General features: G+C 46.3%; 1 protein-coding gene across 1 annotated transcript in view; it reads left to right on the top strand.

The window, feature by feature from the left end:
- Positions 1-26,406, top strand: part of LOC141132135 (solute carrier family 23 member 1-like) — a 420,625-nt gene that overhangs the window by 145,316 nt on the left and 248,903 nt on the right. Inside the window, exon 5 of the mRNA XM_073620201.1 lies at positions 26,186-26,367. Coding sequence (XP_073476302.1) covers positions 26,186-26,367 — 182 coding nt within the window. The remainder of the gene's footprint in view (positions 1-26,185; positions 26,368-26,406) is intronic.

Here is a 26,406-nt window from a genome sequence, read left to right on the forward strand (position 1 = left end):
GTGTTGTTGTGGCCACGACAATGTAAGCCCTCACAGGGCCCTGCTGTGAAATATTAGATCAAGAATTGTAATTACATGCCCCTGTTGAACAGGGGCAGAAAAATTGGGCCTTTGGTGGTGCTGGTGCCACAACACTGTAAGTTCTCACAGATACTCTTGGTGGGCGCAGAAACGGGCCCTGCTGTGAAATATTAGATCAAGAATTCTAATTACTTGTCCATGTTGAACAGGGGCTGAAAAATTGGGCCTTAGCAACTGGTGCTGGTGCCACAACACTGCAACCCCTCACAGATACTCTACTTGGAGCACAGGAACTAGCCCTGATGCAAAGAATTGCATCAAAAATTGTAATTACACGCTCCTGTTAAACAGGGGCTGAAAAATTGGGCCTTAGGCACTGGTGCTGGTGCCGCAACACTGCAACCCCTCACAGATACTCTAGCTGGAGCGCAGGAACTAGCCCTGCTGCAAAGAATTGCATGAAAAATTGTAATTACATGCCCCTGTTAAACAGGGGCTGAAAAATTAGGCACTGGTGGCGGGACTGGCACCGCCCAGAACCAAAAATTTTCTTACAAGCTATCATCATGATCATTGAGGAGGAAGAGGATAATTACTCAGTATAACAGGATAGTCACTCAGCATCAGCATAGGCAGTCTTGAAGGGATCTGACATTTCAAAAAAATTTATTTGGTTACATCAGCATCAGGTTCTTGGTAGCTGGTGGTGATCCAAGACTGATTCATTTTTATGAAGGTCAGTTGATCGACCGAGTCGGTGGACAGATGCACCCTGTGATCGGTTGCAAAGCCTCCAGCAGCACTGAATGTGTGTTCAGAAAGAACGCTGGATGCAGGACAGGCCAGTAGCTTAATTGCATACTGTGCAAGTCTGGCTCTGGCCAGTGATCCATCCTCAAGACCCAGTAACCCAGAGGATTTTCAGTGGGAAAGGTGTCCAAGTCAGATCTTGCCCCTAGGTATTCCTGCACCATGTAAAACAGACTCTGGCGATGGTTGCTGGAACCGATCATACCCTGGGGCTGCGGACTAAAAAATTGTCTGAAGGCATCGGTCAGACGGCCACCTTCTCCACCACTCCTTCTTTGACTGACCGAAGCCTCAGCAACACGTTGTCCAGAAACAGGAGTTTGTAACCACCCAGTCTCTGGGAACGCGTTGCACAGACCTTTCTGCAAGGCCTCCCAAAGATGATTCATCCTCTGCACCCTCTGCGACGGCAATATAAGGTCCGCAACCTTACCCTTGTAACGTGGATCAAGGAGGGTTGCCAGCCAGTATTGTTCCTTCTCCTTGATACCACGAATACGGGGATCCTTCCGCAGGCTTTGCAGGATCAGGGAGGCCATGCAGTGTAGGTTTGCTGAGGCATTCGGTCTGGAGCCCTCTGGGTCACTAAGGACGACATGATCCGCAGCCACCTCCCCCCAGCCATGTACAAGTCCATGTGTTTCTTGGGACTGTAAATGATCCCTTAAAGACTGCTGCTGATGCTGAGTGCCAGGCTTCACCTCCATACTGACACAATCCTCCTCCTCTTCCTGTGTGATCGGCAGGCACGCAGGAACAAAGTCTGGATAAAGGGGGCCTTGAGAGCTAAGGAAGTCCTCCTCTTCCTGCCTCTGTTCTGCCTCAAGTACCCTGTCCATTATTCCATGCAGCGTGTGCTCCAACAGGAGGACAAGGGGAACAGTGTCACTGATGCATGCGCTTCCACTGCTCACCATCCTTGTGCCTCCTCAAATAGTGACAGGACAGTGCATGCATCCCTGATCATGGCCCACTGGCGTGGGGAAAAAAAAAAAACAAGCTCCCTTGACCCTGTCCTGGTGCCATAGTCGCACAGGTACTCATTGATGGCCCTCTGCTGCGTGTGCAGCCACTGCAGCACGGCCAACGTTGAGTTCCACCTGGTGGGCATGTCACAGATTAGGCGGTTCTTGGGCAGGTTAAATTCCTTTTTGGAGGTCTGCCAGCCAAGCACTGGCATTATATGACCAGAGGAAATGCACACAGACTTTCCTGGCCTGCTTCAGGACATCCTGTAAGCCCGGGTACCTGCCCAAGATCCACTGCACCACCAAGTTAAGGACATGAGCCAAACAGGGCACATGGGTCATTTGTCCCTGTCGGAGGGTGGAGAGGAGGTTGGTGCCATTGTCGCAAACCACCATTCCTGCCTTAAGTTGGCGTGGCATCAACCACCTCTGAACCTGCCCCTGCAGAGCTGACAGAACCTCTGCCCCAGCGTGGCTCCTGTCCCCCAAGCACACAAGCTCAAGCACCGCATGGCATCTTTTGGCCTGCATACTTGAGTAGCCCCTTGAACGCCTACGGAGCACCACTGGTTCCGAGGACAAAGCACAGGAAGAGGCCATGGAGGAAGAAGAAGAGGAGGGGGGGAGGAGAGAGGTGTGTCAGAATCATTAGTAGTGGCATTTTGGAGGTGTGGTGGCGGAACAATCTCCAACACTACTGCACCTTGTCCTGCATCCTTCCCAGCTGCCAACAGAGTTACCCAATGCGCCATGAAACTTAGGTAACATCCCTGTCCATGCCTGCTGGACCATGAGTCAGCGGTAATATGCACCTTACCCCTGACCGCCCTGTCCAGCGAGGCATGGACATTGCCCTCCACATGCCGGTAGAGAGCCGGAATCGCCTTCCGTGAGAAAAAGTGGCGTTTGGGTACCTGCCACTGAGGAACCGCACATTCCACAAACTCACGGAAGGGGGCAGAGTCTACCAACTGAAAAGGTAGCAGTTGAAGTGCTAGCAATTTAGCCAAGCTAGCATTCAACCGCTGGGCATGTGGATGGCTGGGAGCGAACTTCTTTCGGCGGTGCAGCAGCTGGGGCAGGAAAATTTGCCTGGTACAATCTGACGTCGGTGTACCGAAAGCAGATTGCCCACAAGTACTTGGCTGTGACACACCTATTCTACACTTTCATTCCTCTCAGTGCAGGTCTCAGAGAGGACTGAAGGTATAGTGGGGTTGGCGATCTCAGCTGATGAGGAGCAAGGAGAGGTCCTATTTGTTCTTCGGTGTGGGAGTCTTTTAGATACGCCTACCAACTAACTGCATGGCAGGTCAACATGTCTGGTGAAGCATGGTTGCCCAAGACGGGAGATGTTTTGGCCACGCGAGATACGCTTGAGACATATGTTGCAAATAGCAAGGTGCGATCTGATGCACTCGTCTCAAAAAAAGGCCCACACCAAAGAACTTTTGGAATAACGTTCAGAGACAGCAGCGCCCTGCACATACGGAGCTTTGGGGTGTGATGCAGTCAGTGTGCTGCCCTTAGGCTGGCCCCTGGAGGGCATCCTGCCTCCTTGGTGATGTGCCTCCTCCTCCTCCCCTCTCCTATCAGGCACCCACGTTGAGTCAGTGACCTCATCATACCCTTCCCCCTCATCACTGGAGCAAACCTGGCAGTATGCTGCAGCAGGGGGAACATGACTGCCAGATTGCTGTCCTTCTTGGGCACCCCCTCTGTCCGTGCTCACGTTACTGCCTTCATCTAGCTCAGTATCATCATCAGCATGGAGCATGTACCCAACACTGTGGTCAAACAGTTTGAGGGACTCCTCAGGAGGACATGGTGGGGCTAGGGAAGGAGTCACTGACGCCATTGAGCCGAGGGAAAAGGCCGCGTTGGCAGCTGCTTTGCCAGACAAAGTACCCTGAGCATGGGTGAGAGAGGATGAGGAGGATGAGGACGGCTTGGTCATCCACTCGACCAAGTCTTCCGCATGTTGCGGCTCAACACGGCCAGCTGCCAAAAAAAAGGCCAAGCGTGTCCCACGGCCATGTGCTGATGAGGATACACCGTCTCCACGACCAGCACTGTTGCCTCTAGACACAGAGCCTGCTTGCCCTCTTTTATTGGCTTGTGACTGTCTGCCTCTCCTTGTTGGCCTTCCAGACATACTAATGGCCTGCAGTGAGATGTAGCTGCACTAAGTTGGGATATATATATATCTATAGATAAATATATATATACTGATACTGCAGCTAGCAAAATCAACTGCCTGCCTGTAGTATGAGAACACCACCAATCTTCTACAGGTAGCTTTAGATGAACACTATGCAGAGGTCGCACTACACTAACTTGTAGCTTTAGCTCAACACTGTGCAGAGGATGCACTACACCAACGTTAAAATAATGTAGCTGCCTGCGGTAGTGATAGGATCAGGAAACACCACCAACCTTCTACAGGTAGCTTTAGCTGAACACTGTGCAGAGGACACACTACACTAACGTTAAAATAATGTAGCTGCCTGCGGTAGTGTTAGGATCAGGAGAACACCACCAACCTTCTACAAGTAGCTTTATCTGAACACTTTGAAGAGGACGCACTACACTAACGTTAAAATAATGTAGCTGCCTGCGGTAGTGATAGGATCAGGAAAACACCACCAACCATCTACAGGTAGCTTTAGCTGAACACTGTGCAGAGGTCGCACTACACTAACTTGTAGCTTTAGTTGAACACTGTTCAGAGGTCGCACTGCACTAACTTGTAAATTTAGCTGAACACTGTGAGGAGGACGCACTACACTAACTTGTAACTTTAGCTGAACACTGTGCACTACACTAACTTGTAGCTTTAGCTGAACACTGTGCAGAGGTTGCACTACACTAACTTGTAGCTTTAGCTGAACACTGTGCACTACACTAACTTGTAGCTTTAGCTGAACACTGTTCAGAGGACGCACTACACTAAGTTGTAGCTTTAGCTAAACAGTGCAGAGGTCAAACTACACTAACTTGTAGCTTTAGCTGAACACTGTGAGGAGGATGCACTACCCTAACTTGTAGCTTTAGCTGAACACTGTTCAGAGGACGCACTACACTAACTTGTAACTTTAGCTGAACACTGTGCACTACACTAACTTGTAGCTTTAGCTGAACACTGTTCAGAGGACGCACTACACTAACTTGTAGCTTTAGCTGAACACTGTGAGAAGGACGCACTACACTAACTTGTAACTTTAGCTGAACACTGTGCACTACACTAATTTGTAGCTTTTGCTGAACACTGTTCAGAGGACGCACTACACTAACTTGTAGCTTTAGCTGAACACTGTGCAGAGGTTGCACTACACTAACTTGTAGCTTTAGCTGAACACTGTGAGGAGGACGCACTACACTAACTTGTAGCTTTAGCTGAACACTGTGCACTACATTAACTTGTAGCTTTAGCTGAACACTGTTCAGAGGACGCACTACACTAACTTGTAGCTTTAGCTGAACACTGTGCAGAGGTCGCACCACACTAACTTGTAGCTTTAGCGGAACACTGTTCAGAGGACGCACTACACTAACTTGTAGCTTTAGCTGAACACTGTGCTGAGGTCGCACTACACTAACTTGTAGCTTTAGCTGAACACTGTGAGGAGGACGCACTACACTAACTTGTAGCTTTAGCTGAACACTGTGCACTACACTAACTTGTAGCTTTAGCTGAACACTGTTCAGAGGATGCACTACACTAACTTGTAGCTTTAGCTGAACACTGTGCAGAGGTCGTACTACAATAACTTGTAGCTTTAGCTGAACACTGTGCAGAGGTCACACTAAACTAACTTGTAGCTTTAGCTGAACACTGTGAGGAGGACGCACTACACTAACTGTAAATAGTCTAGCTGCCTGACTGTGGTACTAATAGGATCAGAAGAACACCAGCAATTTTCTTCAGGTAGCTGTAAATACTGTAACAGCACATGCCTGCCTGTCAGTAGGAAGATAATAACAGGAACGGATCTAGCTAAACTGAATACAGTGTATATATATATATATATATATATATATATATATATACACACACAACACCTGGGATGCATATATATATATACACACAATACACTGTAAGTGCAGCTAACTGACTGATTGTCCTGCCTAATCTAACTTAAATCAAATGACACTGTCTCTGTCTCTCAACGCCGGAACACACTACACAGGGCCGCCGTGCAGGTGGCCTTATATAGTGTGGGGTGTGTACTAAACCCCTTGAGCCATAATTGGCCAAAGCCACCCTGGCTTTGGCCAATTACAGCTCTCTCTAGAGACGGCACTGTGATTGGCCAAGCATGCGGGCCATAGTGAATTATGAGCCGTGACGTGCCACGCGAATTTGGCGCGAACGGCCCATATCGTTCGCAATTCGGCGAACGGGCGCACAGCCGATGTTCATGTCGAATATGGGTTCGACTCGAACACGAAGCTCATCCCTAGTCAGCAATGCATTATTAATGTAAGTGTAAGAAATACGGAGATTACATTATGAAGTGTCATACTCATATATGTATTCAAATGCTCATATTTGTGTTTTTTTCAATATATCTTTCTAGAATAGAAATGTCTCTAGTTCACACCCACCCTTGAGGAAGGAGGTACACATACTCTGAAACGCGTTGGGTGCAAGAGTACTTTTCTAACACCTGAACCGTACCAGGCCGCATTCCCTCAACATGGGGGTGTGTGCTTTAGGGCTGGGGGGCTCTGCGTCCCACCCACCCCAAATCACCTTGTCCCCATGGTGATGAGGACAAGGGCCTCTTCCCGACAACCCTGGCCATTGGTTGCCAGGGTCTGTGGGCAGGGAGCTTATCAGAATTTGGAAGCCCCATTTAACAAGGGGGACCCCCAGATCCCGGCCCCCCACCCTATGTGAATGAGTATGGGGTACATTGTACCCCTACCCATTCACTCCAAAAAAGTGTAAAAAATAAACACATTACACAGTTTTTTAATGTAATTTATTAAGGCAGCTCTGTCGTCTCTTCCGATCTCTTCTCCCCTCTCCGGCTCTTCTGTGTCCTCCACTGATGTCTTCTGCCTCTGTCTCGGGAAAGAGTGTCGAGTCAACATCAGAAGAAGAACAGAGGGAGAACACAGTGGAGAAGACCCAGCAAAAGAGCGAGAAGATAGCGGAGAAGACCCAGACAGAGGAGAAGATAGCGAACAGAGGGAGACGAATCTGAGAGGGCTAGAGGACACGCAATTGTCAAAGCGACACAGTGCCGTATCGCAAAATGTGGCCTGGTCATTAAGGGGGCAAATCCTTCCAGGGCAGAAGTGGTTAATGAGCATGTAGCTAAATGTGTATGTTTTTTAATAGCTGTTTTGAGTTCAGCTTTAAAGCATAACTAAAGCTAACAGAACTTCTTTCAGGTTTTTATTGTTATACTGTGTACTTATTAAGGAGATTCACATTCTCTATTTGTCTGTGGTGCTAAATTATGAATATCGCTCCAACTGGGGAAGCCAAACTCCCGCAGTCACCAGGGAGAAACATGCAGGCTGCCAAAGGTGCTCATCCAAAGTGATGCTTGTATAAAATCAAAGAAGCGCCTTACTCCCATCCAGCCAGCCTAGTGTAGACTTGAAAATGGCCTCAGCCCTTAAGTCTTCACCAAAGCAATGTCCCTAGAGGGCATGGCTTTGGCAGGGACTCATGGGCTGAGGCCGTTTTTAAGTCTACACTAGGTTTGCTGGACGGGAGTGTGGTGCTTATTTGAGTCTCTATTTGTGTGTTTATCATCATCACTGAGCATAAAAGTAAAATACTATTCCAAATTTTGGGCTGTCACCAAACATGAACAGAGGGGAAATCTTCCAGTGGTGACGCTGGTGACAACCAGGGATTTCTCTCACTTCCTGTTTTGGTCATTGGACGGGAAGTGAAGGGAAATATCCCTAATGGGACACAGATGGCAAAATAAAATTAAAAAAATTACGGGAGTTTTACCCTTCCTTATGGCATTTAAAGTTAAAAAAAATATTTTGCCTTTAGTTATACTTTAAAATGCTCATTTTATCCCTTGGAGTGCTAAGAAAGTTGCATTTAATGAAAACCATTAAAAAATACAATTTTTTTTTTTTATTTTTACAAAATTAAAAGCAAGACTTGACAAAGCACTTAAATAGTTTGGAGAGATAAGTACACAATAAGAGCACAATCTTAGCAGAAAGCAGAACTTCCTGTCCCTTGCAATGACCAACTGAATTAAAGAATTAAAGAAACATATTTTTCCTGTTATAACAAAAGATCTGACCTTCATATAACTCTTCAGTGGATTGTTTTTAGTTATGATAATGTTTTTACTTTACCATTGTTTCAAGTTATCTTTAGTTATATAATTATGACTGTTTTCCCAGAGTAGAGCTAAAGCACCAAGATTGGCATGTTCTTTGTTAAGGGGATAGACTGATGAATATGTGTGGCACTCGTGTCTCTTGGCCTGTATTTAAGGTATAAAATCAAAACTTTTTTTCTAAATTCGGATAGAGCGGAGGGTCTGGAACCACTGTCAGTTTTTTATTGTCGTCTGTGTCCCTGTTGAGGAAATTCACTGTCTTCAGTTGTCCTGATCAGCAATATCTCTGGGTAAGGGTAAATCCAAAATTAATAAATTGCCACCAGAACAGGTACAGAAGGAAAATCTTTCTATGGGGACATTTGTTCAACTGTCTAAGAGGGGATTTCTTTCACATTGAAAAGATATCACTGTATATTAAGTCTACAGGACAGTAAGGGAAATCTCCCTAACGAGACACAGATAGCAATAAAATAAAACACTCCCCTACTCTATCCAAAATAAAAAAAAGTTTTGGCTTTAGATATTCTTTAACCACTTAAGGACCGTCTCACGCCGATTTACGTCGGCAAGGCGGCACGGGCAGGCAGAATCACGTACATATACGTGATCTGCCTCCCGCGGGTGGGGGGTCCGGTGCCCGAGGCGGTCCTCTTTTGTCCCCCGGCGATCGGAGGTGAGGGAGAGGCCATCCATTCGTGGCCCCCCCCTCGCGATCACCGCCGGCCATTCAGAACATTCCTTTGCTGCTGTATGCTAAACAGCAGCAAAGGAAATTATGTCATCTCTCCTCGGCTCGGTATTTTCCGTTCCGGCGCCAAGGAAAGAAGACATCAACGTGAGTGCACAAACACACACACTCAGTAGAACATGCCAGGCACACAAAACACCCCCGATCCCCCCCCGATCACCCCCCGATCACCCCCCAATCACACTGACACCAAGCAGTTTTTTTTTTTCTGATTACTGCATGGTGTCAGTTTGTGACAGTTACTGTGGTAGGGCAGTTAGGGTTATCCCCCTTTAGGTCTAGGGTACCCCCCTAACCCCCCCAATAAAGTTTTAACCCCTTGATCACCCCCTGTCGCCAGTGTTGCTAAGCGATCATTTTTCTGATCGCTGTATAAGTGTCGCTGGTGACGCTAGTTAGGGACGTAAATATTTAGGTTCGCCGTCAGCGTTTTATAGTGACAGGGACCCCCATATACTACCTAAAAAAAAGGTTTTAACCCCTTGATTGCCCCCTAGTTAACCCTTTCACCACTGATCACCGTATAAGTGTTACGGGTGACTCTGGTTAGTTTGTTTATTTTTTATAGTGTCAGGGCACCCGCCATTTATTACCAAATAAAGGTTTAGCCCCCTGATCACCCGGCGGTGATATGCGTCGCCCCAGGCAGCGTCAGATTAGTGCCAGTACCGCTAACACCCACGCACGCAGCATACGCCTCCCTTAGTGGTATAGTATCTGTACGGATCAATATCTGATCCGATCAGATCTATACTAGCGTCCCCAGCAGTTTAGGGTTCCCAAAAACGCAGTGTTAGCGGGATCAGCCCAGATACCTGCTAGCACCTGCGTTTTGCCCCTCCGCCCGGCCCAGCCCAGCCCACCCAAGTGCAGTATCGATCGATCACTGTCACTTACAAAACGCATAACTGCAGCGTTTGGCGAGTCAGGCCTGATCCCTGCGATCGCTAACAGTTTTTTTGGTAGCGTTTTGGTGAACTGGCAAGCACCAGCCCCAAGCAGCGTCAGGTTAGCGCCAGTACAGCTAACACCCACGCACGCAGCATACGCCTCCCTTAGTGGTATAGTATCTGAACGGATCAATATCTGATCCGATCAGATCTATACTAGCGTCCCCAGCAGTTTAGGGTTTCCAAAAATGCAGTGTTAGCGGGATCAGCCCAGATACCTGCTAGCACCTGCGTTTTGCCCCTCCGCCCGGCCCAGCCCAGCCCACCCAAGTGCAGTATCGATCGATCACTGTCACTTACAAAACACTAAACGCATAACTGCAGCGTTCGCAGAGTCAGGCCTGATCCCTGCGATCGCTAACAGTTTTTTTGGTAGCGTTTTGGTGAACTGGCAAGCACCAGTGGCCTAGTACACCCCGGTCGTAGTCAAACCAGCACTGCAGTAACACTTGGTGACGTGGTGAGTCCCATAAGTGCAGTTCAAGCTGGTGAGGTGGCAAGCACAAGTAGTGTCCCGCTGCCACCAAGAAGAAGACAAACACAGGCCCGTCGTGCCCATAATGCCCTTCCTGCTGCATTCGCCAATCCTAATTGGGAACCCACCACTTCTGCAGCGCCCATACTTCCTCCATTCACATCCCCAACCAAATGCAGTCAGCTGCATGAGAGGCATTTTCTTTATGTCCTCCCGAGTACCCCTACCCAACGAACCCCCCCAAAAAAGATGTTGTGTCTGCAGCAAGCGCGGATATAGGCGTGACACCCGCTATTATTTTCCCTCCTGTCCTGACAATCCTGGTCTTTGCATTGGTGAATGTTTTGAACGCTACCTTTCACTAGTTGAGTATTAGCGTAAGGTACAGCATTACACAGACTAGGCACACTTTCACAGGGTCTCCCAAGATGCCATCGCATTTTGAGAGACCCGAACCTGGAACCGGTTACAGTTATAAAAGTTAGTTACAAAAAAAAGTGTAAAAAAAATATATAAAATAAAAAAAAAATAGTTGTCGTTTTATTGTTCTCTCTCTCTCTATTCTCTCTCTATTGTTCTGCTCTTTTTACTGTATTCTATTCTGCAATGTTTTATTGTTATTATGTTTTATCAGGTTTGCTTTTCAGGTATGCAATTTTTTATACTTTACCGTTTACTGTGTTTTATTGTTAACCATTTTTTTGTCTTCAGGTACACCATTCACGACTTTGAGTGGTTATACCAGAATGATGCCTGCAGGTTTAGGTATCATCTTGGTATCATTCTTTTCAGCCAGCGGTCGGCTTTCATGTAAAAGCAATCCTAGTGGCTAATTAGCCTCTAGACTGCTTTTACTAGCAGTGGGAGGGAATGCCCCCCCCCCACCGTCTTCCGTGTTTTTCTCTGGCTCTCCTGTCTCAACAGGGAACCTGAGAATGCAGCCAGTGATTCAGCCAGCTGACCATAGAGCTGATCAGAGACCAGAGTGGCTCCAAACATCTCTATGGCCTAAGAAACCGGAAGCTATGAGCATTTCATGACTTAGATTTCGCCGGATGTAAACAGCGCCATTGGGAAATTGGGAAAGCATTTTATCACACCGATCTTGGTGTGGTCAGATGCTTTGAGGGCAGAGGAGAGATCTAGGGTCTAATAGACCCCAATTTTTTCAAAAAAAAGTACCTGTCACTACCTATTGCTATCATAGGGGATATTTACATTCCCTGAGATAACAATAAAAATGATTAAAAAAAAATGAAAGGAACAGTTTAAAAATAAGATAAAAAAGCAAAAACATAATAAAGAAAAAAAAAAAAAAAAAGCACCCCTGTCCCCCCCCTGCTCTCGCGCAAAGGCGAGCGCAAGCGTCGGTCTGGCGTCAAATGTAAACAGCAGTTGCACCATGCATGTGAGGTGTCAGATCGAGGGCAGTAATTTTAGCAGTAGACCTCCTCTGTAAATCTAAAGTGGTAACCTGTAAAGGCTTTTAAAGGCTTTTAAAAATGTATTTAGTTTGTCGCCCCTGCACTTTTGTGCGCAATTTTAAAGCATGTCATGTTTGGTATCCATGTACTCGGCCTAAGATCATCTTTTTTATTTCATCAAACATTTGGGCAATATAGTGTGTTTTAGTGCATTAAAATTTTAAAAAGTGTGTTTTTTCCCAAAAAAATGCGTTTGAAAAATCGCTGCGTAACTACTGTGTGAAAAAAAAATGAAACACCCACCATTTTAATCTGTAGGGCATTTACTTTAAAAAAATATATAACGTTTGGGGGTTCAAAGTAATTTTCTTGCAAAAAAAATAATTTTTTCATGTAAACAAAAAGTGTCAGAAAGGGCTTTGTCTTCAAGTGGTTAGAAGAGTGGGTGATGTGTGACATAAGCTTCTAAATGTTGTGCATAAAATGCCAGGACAGTTCAAAACCCCCCCAAATGACCCCATTTTGGAAAGTAGACACCCCAAGCTATTTGCTGAGAGTCATGTCGAGTCCATGGAATATTTTATATTGTGACACAAGTTGCGGGAAAGAGACAAATTTTTTTTTTTTTTGCACAAAGTTGTCACTAAATGATATATTGCTCAAACATGCCATGGGAATATGTGAAATTACACCCCAAAATACATTCTGTTGCTTCTCCTGAGTACGGGGATACCACATGTGTGAGACTTTTTGGGAGCCTAGCCGTTGTCGGGACCCCGAAAACCAAGCACCACCTTCAGGCTTTCTAAGGGCGTAAATTTTTGATTTCACTCTTCACTGCCTATCACAGTTTCGGAGGCCATGGAATGCCCAGGTGGCATAAAACCCCCCCAAATGACCCCATTTTGGAAAGTAGACACCCCATGCTATTTGCTGAGAGGTATAGTGAGTATTTTGCAGACCTCACTTTTTGTCACAAAGTTTTGAAATTTGAAAAAAGAAAAAAAAAATGTTTTTTCTTGTCTTTCTTCATTTTCAAAAACAAATGAGAGCTGCAAAATACTCAACATGCCTCTCAGCAAATAGCTTGGGGTGTCTACTTTCCAAAATGGGGTCATTTGGGGGGGGTTTGTGCCACCTGGGCATTCCATGGCCTCCGAAACTGTGATAGGCAGTGAAGAGTGAAATCAAAAATTTACACCCTTAGAAATACTGAAGGCGGTGATTGGTTTTCGGGGCCCCGTACGCAGCTAGGCTCCCAAAAAGTCCCACACATGTGGTATCCCCATACTCAGGAGAAGCAGCTAAATATATTTTGGGGTGCAATTCCACATATGCCCATGGCCTGTGTGAGCAATATATCATTTAGTGACAACTTTGTGCACAAAAAAAAAAAAAATGTGTCACTTTCCCGCAACTTGTGTCAAAATATAAAATATTCCATGGACTCAACATGCCTCTCAGCAAATAGCTTGGGGTGTCTACTTTTCAAAATGGGGTAATTTGGGGGGGTTTTGTGACATCTGGGTATTTTATGACCTTCAAAACTGTGATAGGTAGTGAGGAGTGAAATCAAAAATTTACGCCCTTAGAAATCCTAAAGGCGGTGATTGGTTTTCGGGGCCCCGTACGCGGCTAGGCTCCCAAAAAATCCCACACATGTGGTATCCCCGTACTCAGGAGAAGCAGCTGAATGTATTTTGGGGTGCAATTCCACATAGGCCCATGGCCTGTGTGAGCAATATATCATTTAGTGACAACTTTTTGTAAATATTTTTTTTTTTTTTTTGTCATTATTCAATCATTGGGACAAAAAAAATATTCAATGGGTTCAACATGCCTCTCAGCAATTTCCTTGGGGTGTCTACTTTCCAAAATGGGGTCATTTGGGGGGGGGTTTTGTACTGCCCTGCCATTTTAGCACCTCAAGAAATGACATGGGCAGTCATAAACTAAAAGCTGTGTAAATTCCAGAAAATGTACCCTAGTTTGTAGACGCTATAACTTTTGCACAAACCAATAAATATACGCTTATTGACATTTTTTTTACCAAAGACATGTGGCCAAATACATTTTGGCCTAAATGTATGACTAAAATTGAGTTTATTGGATTTTTTTTTATAACAAACAGTAGAAAATATCATTTTTTTTCAAAATTTTCAGTCTTTTTCCGTTTATAGCGCAAAAAATAAAAACGGCAGAGGTGATCAAATACCATCAAAAGAAAGCTCTATTTGTGGGAAGAAAAGGACGCAAATTTCGTTTAGGTACAGCATTGCATGACCGCGCAATTAGCAGTTAAAGCGACGCAATGCTAAATTGGAAAAAGTCCTCTGGTCCTTAAGCAGCATAATGGTCCGGTCCTTAAGTGGTTAATGCTGGGAAAGTATATCACTGTTATTCACCGTTCCTGATACACATGCACATTATTCGCAAAGAGTGTATGAGTGGAATGATTTTAGGAACATTTATTTAATCAAAAAGTACTGAATTCAACATAGGTAATATGTCACCAAAGAGAAAACTCTCAATTCCACTCAATGAGCTACTTAAATACCAAAGAAAAAGAAAAAGAATCTACTCTACTTTTTAGAAGTTGCAGGTTTTTGGGGGTATTTTTAGTTTCAAATTTCAACTTCGTATTTTCATTTTGTATTTGATTGCCAATTGTGGACTGTCAATTGCTTCTTTTCAACTGTCTTTTTTTTTGTCATAAATTAATAGGGCTAATGATGAGCCATTTTTTAGCGTAAGAACAGGTTTAGGATAATTGAAAGGAGCTTCTGTAACCTTCAGAAACCATTTAAAGACCATTGCACTTTTAAAATCCAGAGGTTTAACCACTTGCCTCCTGGGACTTCCCGATCATGTGATCACTGTAATTGGCAGTCATGATGGTCACATGATCAAGAGTTTGTGCCAGCAGCTCCCAATCATAAACAGTGACTTGGAGCTGTTGGTGACATCTTGGTCACTGTGCCAGGAGTGTGCTCCAAGCACAGAACAGCAGAGTTGACATACAGTATATGTAGTGGCTGGTCATTAACGCCCACCCGCTGTGCTGCCACATGTGTTATGCTGTAAGGAAGTAGTTAATTTCATCTTCCTCACTGCATTTTAGCAAAATTACATTTTTTGGGAATTCTGATTTTCAGTGGAGTTTCGGTCAAATAAAAAATATCAATTTCACTCATCCCTATACTATACCCAATTCCTGACAATAATAGGCACTTCCAACTTTCTTGCCTGATAGCTTTCGGCTCAGGTATCATTCAGGAAAGAGAAAAGGCATAATATTTTGTGAGCTGCTTCCTTTACCCATATACACAATGATATCTAATTGCCTTTCTAAGATAAAGGTGGTCACATGCACATAGAATGCTTGTAATTAACATAGCAATCATAAGAGCTTTGATTTCTGCAAAGCCAACATAGACCACGGCCTATGTTGTAAAGGCTGACAGGTACTGCACACAATGGACTGTCAATAACACATTCTAAAAAATAAGGGGTTCCAGACCGCTGTCCTGGTTGCCATTTCAATCCAGGTAGGCCCTAATTATTGCTTGTCCTGAGCACTCTGTATATTTTTGTTGGTTGAATAGTGTACTGTGTACTTACTAGGGATGCTGAATTTAATATCAGCATCATTGCATCGCGATTCAGCAATCCACCATGCAGCATTGATGCTGTGACTGACATAAACGACTGTTGTGATAACGTCATACGCGCACTGCGCTGTGCCCTGCCTCTCTCCTAATGGAGCTATGCCTCTCCAAACAGAGCCGAAAGTAGAGGTAAGGAGTTATGGGCATTAGCCACACCCTCTTTTCCTGCATCCTACTGACGTCATCTCCAGCCGCCCGGTGTCACTGTGTTGCAGGCTGCTGCGGGAGACCCGAGTCCCGGAATACAGGATGCGCCTTCCCCTCCTCTCTGTTTACATCTACACAGGAGGAGGAGGAAGTCGAGAGACACACCGCTGTGCCTATCCTGCCCTGCTCTGGGGTCTGTACAATTTATTGTAATGTAAATGGACATGTGGATGTCTGCACTGAGGGGGGTCTGCACTGAGCGGAGGTCTATACTTAGTGATAGGGGTCTGTACTGAGGGAGGGGATCTATACTGCGGGAGGGGGATCTGTACTTAGTGGGGGGTCTATACTGAGAGAGGGGGGGTCTGTACTTAGTGGAGGGGGGTCTGTAGTTAGTGGAGCACCGGGTGACACCAACCCTAGTGACGCCATTGCTAAGTAAGGACATTAACCTCCCATGGATCTCTTTCTCTCTATTTAAAAATGGCTATGGATCTCTTTCTCTCTATTTAAAAATGGTCACGGATCTCTTTCTTTCTATTTAAAAATGGCTATGGATCTCTTTCTTTCTATTTAAAAATGGTTACAGATCTCTTTCTTCCTATTTAAAAATGGCTATATATTAACTGTCATTTACCCAAGGATATAGTAGCAATGGCAAGTAGATGCAGAACTTTCAGCTTCATATTTCATCTAGCATTGTGTTTCTCTATCAGCAACATATGTATCTCCAGCAGCAAATACCAATCTCTGACCATCTCAAGCAGTATGTCTGCAGTCTCTGACCATCTCTGGCATTATCTCTGCAGTCTCTGACCATCTCTGGTAGTATGTCTGCAGTCTCTGACTATCTCTGGTAGTATGTCTGCAGTCTCTGACCATCTCTGGTAGTATGTCTGCAGTCTATGACCATCTCTGTTTGTATGTCTGCAGTCTCTGACCATCTCCTGTATCATGTCTGCAGTCTCTGACCATCTCCTGTATCATGTCTGCATTCTCTGACCCTCTCTTGTATCATGTCTGCATTCTCTAACCCTCTCCTCTAGAATGTCTACATTCTCTGACCCTCTCCTGTAATATGTCTACAGTCTCTGACCATCCCCTGTATCACGTCTGCAGTCCCTGATCAGCTCCTGTATCATGTCTGCATTCTCTGACTCTCTCTTGTATCATGTCTGCAGTCTCTGACCCTCTCATGTAGTATGTCTGCAGTCTCTGACCATCTCTTGTATTATGTCTGCAGTCTCTGATCTTCTCCTGTAGTATGTCTGCATTCTCTGACCCTCTGTTGTATCATGTCTGCAGTCTCTGATCTTCTCCTGTAGTATGTCTGCAGTCTCTGACCCTCTCCTGTAGTATTTTTTGGGGAGCCTGGAGCTCCTCTTTAAGTTGTCTGGTGTGTTTAGACACTGCTACATGTGTTTAGACATTGCTACATGCAGAGAGTGTTGTCTTTTTTTTAAAGAACAGATAAAATAAAAAATGGAGTTCTTCCTACTGCTTGAATTAGAAAAGCGCACATGAATGCAACTAATATGCACTGCTCGTTACAAATGTGAGGAAGGAAAAGAAGTGGTTTGAGAGCTCATGGAGGACTTTACAAGGGGCAGAAAAAGGAACACAGCAAGAAACAAAATCATGAAAAATAAATTACAGGACCATTAAGTAGTTGAAGTGTATGCATATGTTTTGGAGAATAAGGATATCGCTTAGAGCCGCTTTAAGGCTAGCCAGTCCACAGGGGTAGGAGTGTGGCAATGCAAAACAGCTGAAACATCTCCAGAGTGTTTAAGGAAAATTTATGATATAATGACCCAGCTTCTGTAGACTAGCTGAACACAGCTTTCTGGAAAGACAGCATAACAAAGCAGCAAAAGAAAAGACGGCGTAAGTCATAACAGACGTGCTTTTTTCACCCTTTGACCTAACGGTAGATGTGTAGACAAACCGAGACTTTACATTTACATTCCTTAGGCTTTCACATTACATATCATTGGTACAAAGCATTTTTATGTTGATTATGATTGTTATCAGAAAATGTTGAAGTTTGAACGATGTAAAAAACAAAAAACAAAGCCATTTACATGTTCACGTAGCAGTATAGGCTATTAGGCCATGAATTCAATAAATGTAGGCATCTTGGGTTCTTTTCCTAACTGAACACATGAATAAAACTTTCAGATGTGGTTTCAGATAGTCTTTAGAGGAAAATCAAATCTACATTCATAGTATTCTGCAAAAATTCTAGTGCTAGTGTATAAAATAAGATACAAAATGTTGATACAGTGAAAGCCATATAATGCAGTAAGCAGTGCTAGATTTATAAGGGGAGAAAAAGGGACAGTTGCCCTGGGCCCCCCTGCCAGAGGAGGCCCCAGACTTCCTTTATAAAAAATGAAACTTATTTTTTTTTTATCAGAAGATTTTATTGAACAAATCAGCATTACAATACAATAGATTAGTACAGTCAATGCGATGAGAAAAGTGACAACAGGATCTGCCGTCAGTCAAAAGCCACTATTTAGCAGACATGTCAGTTATGCAAACGTCAGAAGTTACACCTAACAATACTTCTTATGGCATTAAAGCGTAATAACCTCTTCAGGTAGAATAAAGTAGGTAACCAATATGTAGTCAAACATAGTAGGGATGGCGGGGGGGGGGGGGGGGGGGGCGGGGGAAGAGGGGGGGGAAGGAGGAGGGGACCGAGGGAGGGGGAATGAAGGAGATGAGGGGGGGGGGCCGAGCATCAGAAGAATGAACATGAGATGTAGGATGTCCTCTAAAATGTTTCACTACTTGGTTATGGGGATGGGGGTTCAGAATCCCCGGAGGCATCAACCCAAGAGGACCAGATTTTATCAAACTTTCCTGGGCATTGTCTACTTTCATACGTCAGTCTATAAAGAGGAAGTGCCATATTCACGACCTTCTCCACGAGGCCAGAGTAGGAGGCTCCACCAGTTTCCATCGCAATAAGATTTCACGCCTGGCATAGTATAATGCAAAGGTTAGACACAATTTACTATATCTATCTCCCTCCACTTCCTCCAAATGACTAAGCAGTAGTACCTGGGGATCAACCGGCAAGTGTGAGCCTATGACCCCGCTCAATGTGGAGGCCACTGTTTACCAGAAGGGGTGAAGTTTGGGACAGGACCAGACCATGTGCCAGAAAGTACCCTCCTCCTGCCTACATCTCTGACAGTTGGGATCTCTTTGATGGTAAATGCGCGCCAGTCTCTGTGGGGTGAAATACGCTCTGTGTAGGAACCTAAATTGTATGAACCTATCTTTTGCAGCTATCATGGAGGAAATGTAGGAGATTAAACACTCCTTCCACTCCTCCTCGTTCAAAGAGGGTATATCGACCCTCCACTTTTCCCAGGTTTTGGTTAATTTGGCATCATACTCCACTGTAAGGTAAATATATAATGTTGAGAGGGGCTTCCCCATCACACTGGAAGTCAAGAGCCGTTCAATGGAGTCCGGTTCCAGAGTGAGGGGGGCAGGGAACTGAGCTTCAAAGGCGTGTTTCAGCTGCCAGTACCTAAATTGGAAGGAGGGCGGAATCGCGAAAGATTGCCTCAGGGCTTGGAAAGACATAAGTCTACCCTCTTTGACTATATGTTTTCATGTGAGAATTCTCTTTTTTGCCCAAAGCGAGGGGTCTGGTATGCTGTAAAAGTGGGGGAGCCTAGGGTTACCCCATAGGGGCATATGGGGTGAGATGAAATTGGGCTTCCCATATATTTTCCTAGCCTCCTGCCATACCTTCACGGTATTTCGCATCAATTTTGTCATGGTCAGGCTGGCTCCAAGTCCACGGAACGGGAGATTGCTCAGGGCCGCATAGGAACCCAAAATAGCTGCCTCCAGAGTGACCGCCGGATTCTGTATGGGCTGGGAGAACCACCACCGAATCGTGACCAGAACAGCTGCCCAGTAATAGATTTGAAAGTTCGGTAGGGCCAATCCCCCCCCCGAGAGCGGGAGATATAAAATCTGCTTGGCCACCCTAGGTGGCCTCCCGGCCCAGACAAAATGTATCAGCAGACTCTCCAACCTTCGAAAGAAAGTCCCAGGTATGTGTATAGGTGTATTACGGAAGAAGTAGAGATACTTGGGAAGAAAGATCATTTTTAGCACGTTAACTCTGCCAACAGGTGTCAATGGAAGGGAACGCCAGGCAGCACATCTAGCCGTGAGCTGTGTCATGAGTGGTCGCAAATTGTTATCCATGTAGTCTTGGACTTTGCCGCTAACCTGGATCCCCAAATATTTGAAGTCATCTACCCATTTGAGCTGTGGGTGTGGCACCCTAGGGGTCGAGGGGTGGAGCGGGAAAAGAACCAACTTGTCCCAATTAATGCGTATCCCTGAGTACCCACCGAATCGGTTAATCAGGTCCAGTGCAGTCTGTAAAGAGGACGACGCATCCGCTAAATAGAGCAGAGCATCGTCCGCGTATAATGATAATTTCTCCTCAATTGGACCTACCTGGAGACCCTTCACACCCGGGTCATTCCTCAGCAATATAGCCAGGGGCTCCATCGCCAGAGCAAATAGACCCGGGGAGAGAGGACACCCCTGTCGCGTGCCACGAAAGAGTCTAAACTTCCCCGATAAGCATCCGTTGGTACGTATTCTAGCTGAGGGGCCGTGATATAACATGCGGAGCCAGTTCGTAAAACCCGTGCCAAACCCGAATCGCGAGAGCACCTCCCATAGGTAACCCCACTCGACGGAGTCAAAGGCCTTCTCCGCGTCGAGTGAGGCCACCACTCCTTTAGTCGCCTCATCTGCTCTATCTATGTGGGTATAAAGGCGTCTGATATTAATGTCAGTTCCCCTTCCGGGCATAAAGCCTGTTTGGTCCCTGTGGATGAGGGCAGTAATGACCAAATTAAGCCTGTTGGCCAACACTTTCGCCAGCACCTTTGCATCGACGTTTAGAAGGGATATGGGGCGATACGAGGAGCATAACGTGGGGTCCTTCCCCGGCTTAGGGATCACCACTATAATCGCTTCGCTCATTGTGTCCGGGAGTTTTTCAAGACGCCCCGACGCAGAGAAGAGGTCCTGTAATTTATCAACTAGTTCTGTTGCGTACTGTTTGTAAAACTCCACTGGGATGCCATCAGGACCCGGTGTTTTCCCTGACTGATTGATTTAAGTGCCCGGAGTATTTCCAGAGACGTAATTGGGGCGTCGAGCTTGTCGCGGTACGTAGCTGTAAGGGTTGGGATGTCAATATCATTTAAGTATGCTCCTAGATCTTCTCTTCTGTAGTCTACCCTGGAGCTGTAGAGGGATTCATAGAATTCCGCAAAGCAGCCATTTATCCCTTCCGGTGTATGGATCAGCTGTCCCGATAGGTCTTTGATACATGAGATACTCATCCCACCAGCCTGTTCCCTGGAGAGCCAGGCCAACAGACGACCTGACCTCTCTCCCTGCTCAAAAATCCGCTGGGACTGAGCCAACATTTTCTTCTGGGTGAGAGAGGTACGAAGACGCACCACCTTCCTTCGTCATGAGTTGTAGATGCGAATAGTGCACAGGGTCTCGGGTACGAACAAAAAGAGCCTCCGCACTGCCCGCATCCCGCTCAGCCTTAATCAAATCTGCCCTACGCTCCCGTCGGACTCTGGCAATGATGGTCTGGTACCGTCCCCGCGTTGTGGCCTTAAAGGCGTCCCACACCACTGTGGGGTCTGCCGAGCCCACATTTACTGCCCAAAAGTCTAGCAGTTCCGTCCTAAATTGGGAATCTACTGCAGTGTCTGAGATCCAAAATCTGGAGAGCCTCCACACCCCTGCCGCTGGGCCTAGGGAGAGATCCAAAGACAACAGCAAGGGTGCGTGATCGGAAATACCCCTAGGGAGAATTTGTATGTCTGTGACCCGTGGGAGTACCTGGCTCCCTGCAAAGACCAAGTCTATACGGAAAAATGTTCTGTGAGAGGCCGAGTGGCATGTGTATGCCCTGGTCTGGGGGTGACGCCACCTCCAGACATCCGTCAAGCCATAGGTATCTGCCCGCTCAGCCAACCCAGAGCAATGATGTCCCGCAGGAGTTAGCCTGTCCAAATCCGGGTCAGGGACCAGATTAAAATCACCGAGTATAACAGTATTGTCAGATGCAAAACCAGCTATCTTGCTAGTGATCTGGTTGAGCACCACCAAGGAAGCCGGGGGAGGCAAATACAAGCCCACAACGGTCCACGTTAAAGAATATATTTTGGCATGCATAATGACATACCGACCATCAGGGTCGAGGGCCAAATCCAAGAGCCGAAAGGGGAGTGACTTCAATACCAAAATAGTAACACCTCTAGAGAAAAAGGAGTGCGTGGAGTGGTAGTGGTGGCCCACCCAAGGTTTTTTAAGGGCCATAACCCTACGTCCTGTTAAGTGTGTTTCTTGGAGTATACATATATGCGGGTTATAAGATTTAACAAATTGGAACACCAGGGAGCGCTTGACCGGGGAGTTTAGTCCCCTGGTGTTCCAGGAGATAATATTAAGGGAGGACATATCTGTCAAGAATATTAAAAATATTAGGATCAGTGGAGATCACGGCTCTTGGACTGGACCCCGGGACCCAAAACGGACACATCTGGAAACAATGCAATGCTGATGAGTTAAGTTTTTTTGGTATGAACATCAAACAAAAACAAATAAACCCAACTAAAAACAGATAAAGGATACCAGTATCCAAAGTAAATGAAACAAGCCCTGTTAGGGGAACGTTCTTCACCCCATCCCCCACCCCACCCAACCCCCCAAAACTGAGGCGGGTATCAATCCCAAACTTATTCAGCTCGCCGGCTGCAACGGGGGGTCCGTGGAAGAGGCAATCCCACCCCCCGAGACTTCACCGGGGGGGGGGAACAGCAGTTCAAGCGGCCCTACACAAGTGAGATCTCCGCTTGTAATGCAGCAGGCTGTGAGGACGTGAAAAGTCAGACATAAGGAAGTATCCGGTAATGCAACCTCACAGTAGTTTCGATCCATCTTATAGTAGAAGATATAGAACAAAGACTCCGACGCTCCTCGTGGAGTCAAACAGGTGCAGTGGAACTTCTTTTTCCAACAGTCTCCTGACCAAGTTCTTTGGCAGGGGCATTAACTTAACATTTCCCTGATAAGGATAACCAGTGCTCCCCCCACAGATCCGCACACTCCATGGATTGAACCGGGCATAACCTGTGTAACATAACAAAGTCATCCATGTAGTAGTTCGTGTGATAACTCAGACCCAGATCTAAGCTGTGGAGAGGGACCAATGGAGAAAGTCATGGAGCACATACCAGAAAGACCATTAGCGATTCTGTGGCAACGTGTCTAGCCAGGCAGAGGCCTCTCTCGGTGTAGTGAAGAAGCGGGTTGTCTCGCCGTCCTGAACTCTCAGGCGGGCAGGGAAGAGTACACTGTACCGAATGTTGCGTGATCGCAACGCCGCTTTAACCTGGTCAAAAGATTTCCTAAGCTTCTGGGTCTCGACCGAGTAGTCGGGGAAGATCATCATCCTGGTATTCTGGAATCTGAGGTCTCCCACAGATCTAGAGGCACGGAGAACTTCATCTCTGTCTCTGAAGTTAAGGAGACGGAGAATGAAGCTGCGGGGAGGGGATCCAGGAGGCCCCGGCCTAGGCGGGATGCGATGCACCCTCTCAACCGCGTAGTAAGGTGACCATCGGGCATCGGGTAGGAGGTCACGCAGCAGACCCTCTATGAAGGAGGTAGGATTGTTCCCCTCCGCTCCCTCCGGTAGACCAACAATGCGGAGATTATTGCGCCGATTCCTGTTCTCCGCGTCTTCGGCTCTATATTCAAGGGCCTTTACCTTGGTCTGAAGCGTACGGAGTGATGCTTCATGTTCCGCAATGGAGTCTTCGGTGGTACTCAGCCTTTGCTCTGTTTCAGTGACTCGCGACCTGATTTTGTCAATATCTTGGCGGATTAGACCCATGTCCAGCTGAACGGCTTCAATCTTTGTTGTTAACGTGGATTGACAAGTAGCAATAGCCGCCATGACGTCAGCCAACCAGGGGGGCCGAGAGTCATCCGACTCCATAATGTTCGTCCGCGAGGCTCTATGGGGACTGGACGTATTAAGAGTCTCCGGGGGGGGGCTGGTGGGCGTCTGAGGTGAGTCCGACTGTGGCGGAAAGGTCAACCTCTTACCCCCTTTGCTGTACTTTGCGCTGGAGTTCCTGCGCCTCATTCAGGTGCCTGGGGCCTATATCTGGATAGTGATCAGTAACTGGCCGTGGGAGCACTCCCGCTGGGTCCGGGGTAGTCAGGTGAAAGGTATGGTGCAGCGTGTGGCCCCTCAACAATCCCCCCCTCACCTGAAACTGTATAGAGCAGGATCCATCCACCACAGGCTGTCAGGGGGTCTTTGGTTCAGCCGCTCCCCTCCACAAGGAAAATGTCAGGGGTGGAAGTGCCCAGGGGTCCCCCCACTGTCCAGGCATCTGTCCCCAGCCACTTCAGGGACACTTCCTCCAGGCCACGGGGTTCGGGCCCCCCCCGCGCCAGTCCGGCGGCTCCGGATGTCCAGGAAAGGCCGCGGTCTCGGCCTAGTAAAACGTGGGGGAGAGCAGAGTCTTCAGGCCCCAAGCGCAGCCTAGTAACAGTCCAGGGTCATCTGTCCCGGCCCCATCCGAGGTCCCCAACAGCCGATGAGCCTCCGCAGCAGAGCCGGACGCCGAAAGGAGCTCCCGGTCCGTGGCGCGGCCTGCCAGGAAAGGCCGCGGCTTCGGCCTAGTCCTCCGAGGTAGGCCCGGATCGTCAGCGGGATGCCGATCGCGGCCCTGGGACAGCCAATTCTCGCCTCCCCACAGCAGACAGGTCTTCCCCAGTTCCCCCTCGGTCAGCAGGGATAATTAAATAGGGTGATTAGTGCCGATGGATCCGGATTTATGTTACGGATCTGCAGAGCTCCCTTCAAAAGCCGCCGCTCACCACGCCATCTTGGCCACGCCCCCCCATGAAACTTATTTTACCTTCAGTAGTGTGTTTGTTAAGGAAATTGTCCAGTTTGCAGCCTTTGCCAAGCTCCGGTCATGTCTCCCTCCATCTCAACAGGCAGATTTATTACATGATGAAGGGCCTGCTAATATCTTTCCAGGTGCTATTGGAGCTCTTATGCCCTGTACACACAACCAGTTTTGCCATCGGAATAAACTCTGAAGGTTTTTACGACGGAGTTCCGGCGGAATTCCGCTCAAGCTGTCTTGCATACACATGGTCACACCAAATTCCCACTGTCCAGAACACGGTGATGTACAACACGTACGACGGGACTAGAAAACGGAAGTTCAATAGCCAGTAGCCAATAGCTTCCGTCTTATACTTGCTTCAGAGCATGCATCGTTTTTGGTGCATCGGAACAGCATACAGACGAGCATTTTTTCCGATAGTAATTTTTTCCGATGTTCTCTATCTAAGTCCGTCTGAATTTTCGACAGAAAAAGTCAGATGGGGCATACACACATTCGGAATATACGATGATAAGCTCCCATCGGACTCTTTCTGTTGGAAATTCCACTCGTGTGTACACGGCATTAGAATATGTTTGGGCATGATGGCCACTAGTTGTTTGGGAGAAATGTCGTTCATAAAATTGGCACTAATAAAGAATTATCTGAGAACCACGATGACCCATGAAAGACTAAGTGCTCTGTGCCTACTGGCTGTTGAGAGCAGTGTCCTCAAGATGATATAGTCTGGTGAGTTAGGCAGCCCATAGATTATGCTACTTTCCTTCTATCCATCATGCATGGAAGGAAAGAAAATCGCTTGATTCCTCCATCAACACTGTCAGTGTTGATGGGGGTATATCTCCCACAGCGCTATTAAGTTCTGCCGGTGGGAGTAGCCTTCCTGGCAGCAGAACACAATGATTACTGTTAGCAGCTATATCAGCCGGCAGTAATCGCATGTAAAGCCTGCCCATAGATGGATCAAATCTTGGCCGGTCCAATGCTAAACTGGTCAAAATTGTATCCATCTATGGCCAGCTTAAGTTAAAGATTTTGCAAATGCTAAGTGTAGGAAGAAAGACTTTTTGTAAATATTGTAGTGTGATGCATAACTGTGATGTAAGACTTGCCAGTTCCAATTACCTGTGTATGTGTATTTTTACAGTCAATAAAATTGAGAAAAAAATTCAGACAAATGTCTTCTTCGGAACTTAACATATTTCTTTAGAATAAATGCAGTTTATCTTTCATTTCAGTTCACTTTTTTAATTGTCATACAATTTAACTTCTATGTTGAGGGGCCTTCGAACTTGAAGTACCTCGGGCCCCCCAAGGTCTGGCAGTGGCACTTGCAGTAAATATGTTTAAATCAAGCGCTAAACATGAAGATAAACTTGAATTTGCAGCTTGATATTTTAGAACATGCTAGCTGCAGAGCGAGTGTTACATTTTTTAACAGATCTAATCATATGGAACGGGAACAGAAAATAAATGGGTACAGTATAATTCCCTTATCTGCTGTTGCTGTCAGAAGGATACTGTATTTCTTATGTAATTATATAGTTGAACTTGAAGTGTGAAATTATACAGTGTTCAGGTTAAGAGATGCATTGTAAAAATATATATAAATTTTCTTTGTTTTTTAGATTCAAGGTGCAATTATTGTGGCTTCTGTCTTGCAATTGTTGCTGGGATTTACAGGACTGATTGGACTCTTACTGAAGTTTATTGGACCCTTATCTATTACGCCAACCATAACACTTATAGGGCTTTCGTTGTTTCAAGAAGCAGGAAAAAAATGTGGTTCACACTGGGGCATCGCTGCATTGTAAGTTGATCTTGAAATATTAGTAACTAAAGACTTAAA

Source organism: Aquarana catesbeiana, linkage group LG03, assembly GCF_042186555.1.
Source record: "Aquarana catesbeiana isolate 2022-GZ linkage group LG03, ASM4218655v1, whole genome shotgun sequence".
Classification (NCBI taxonomy): domain Eukaryota; kingdom Metazoa; phylum Chordata; class Amphibia; order Anura; family Ranidae; genus Aquarana; species Aquarana catesbeiana.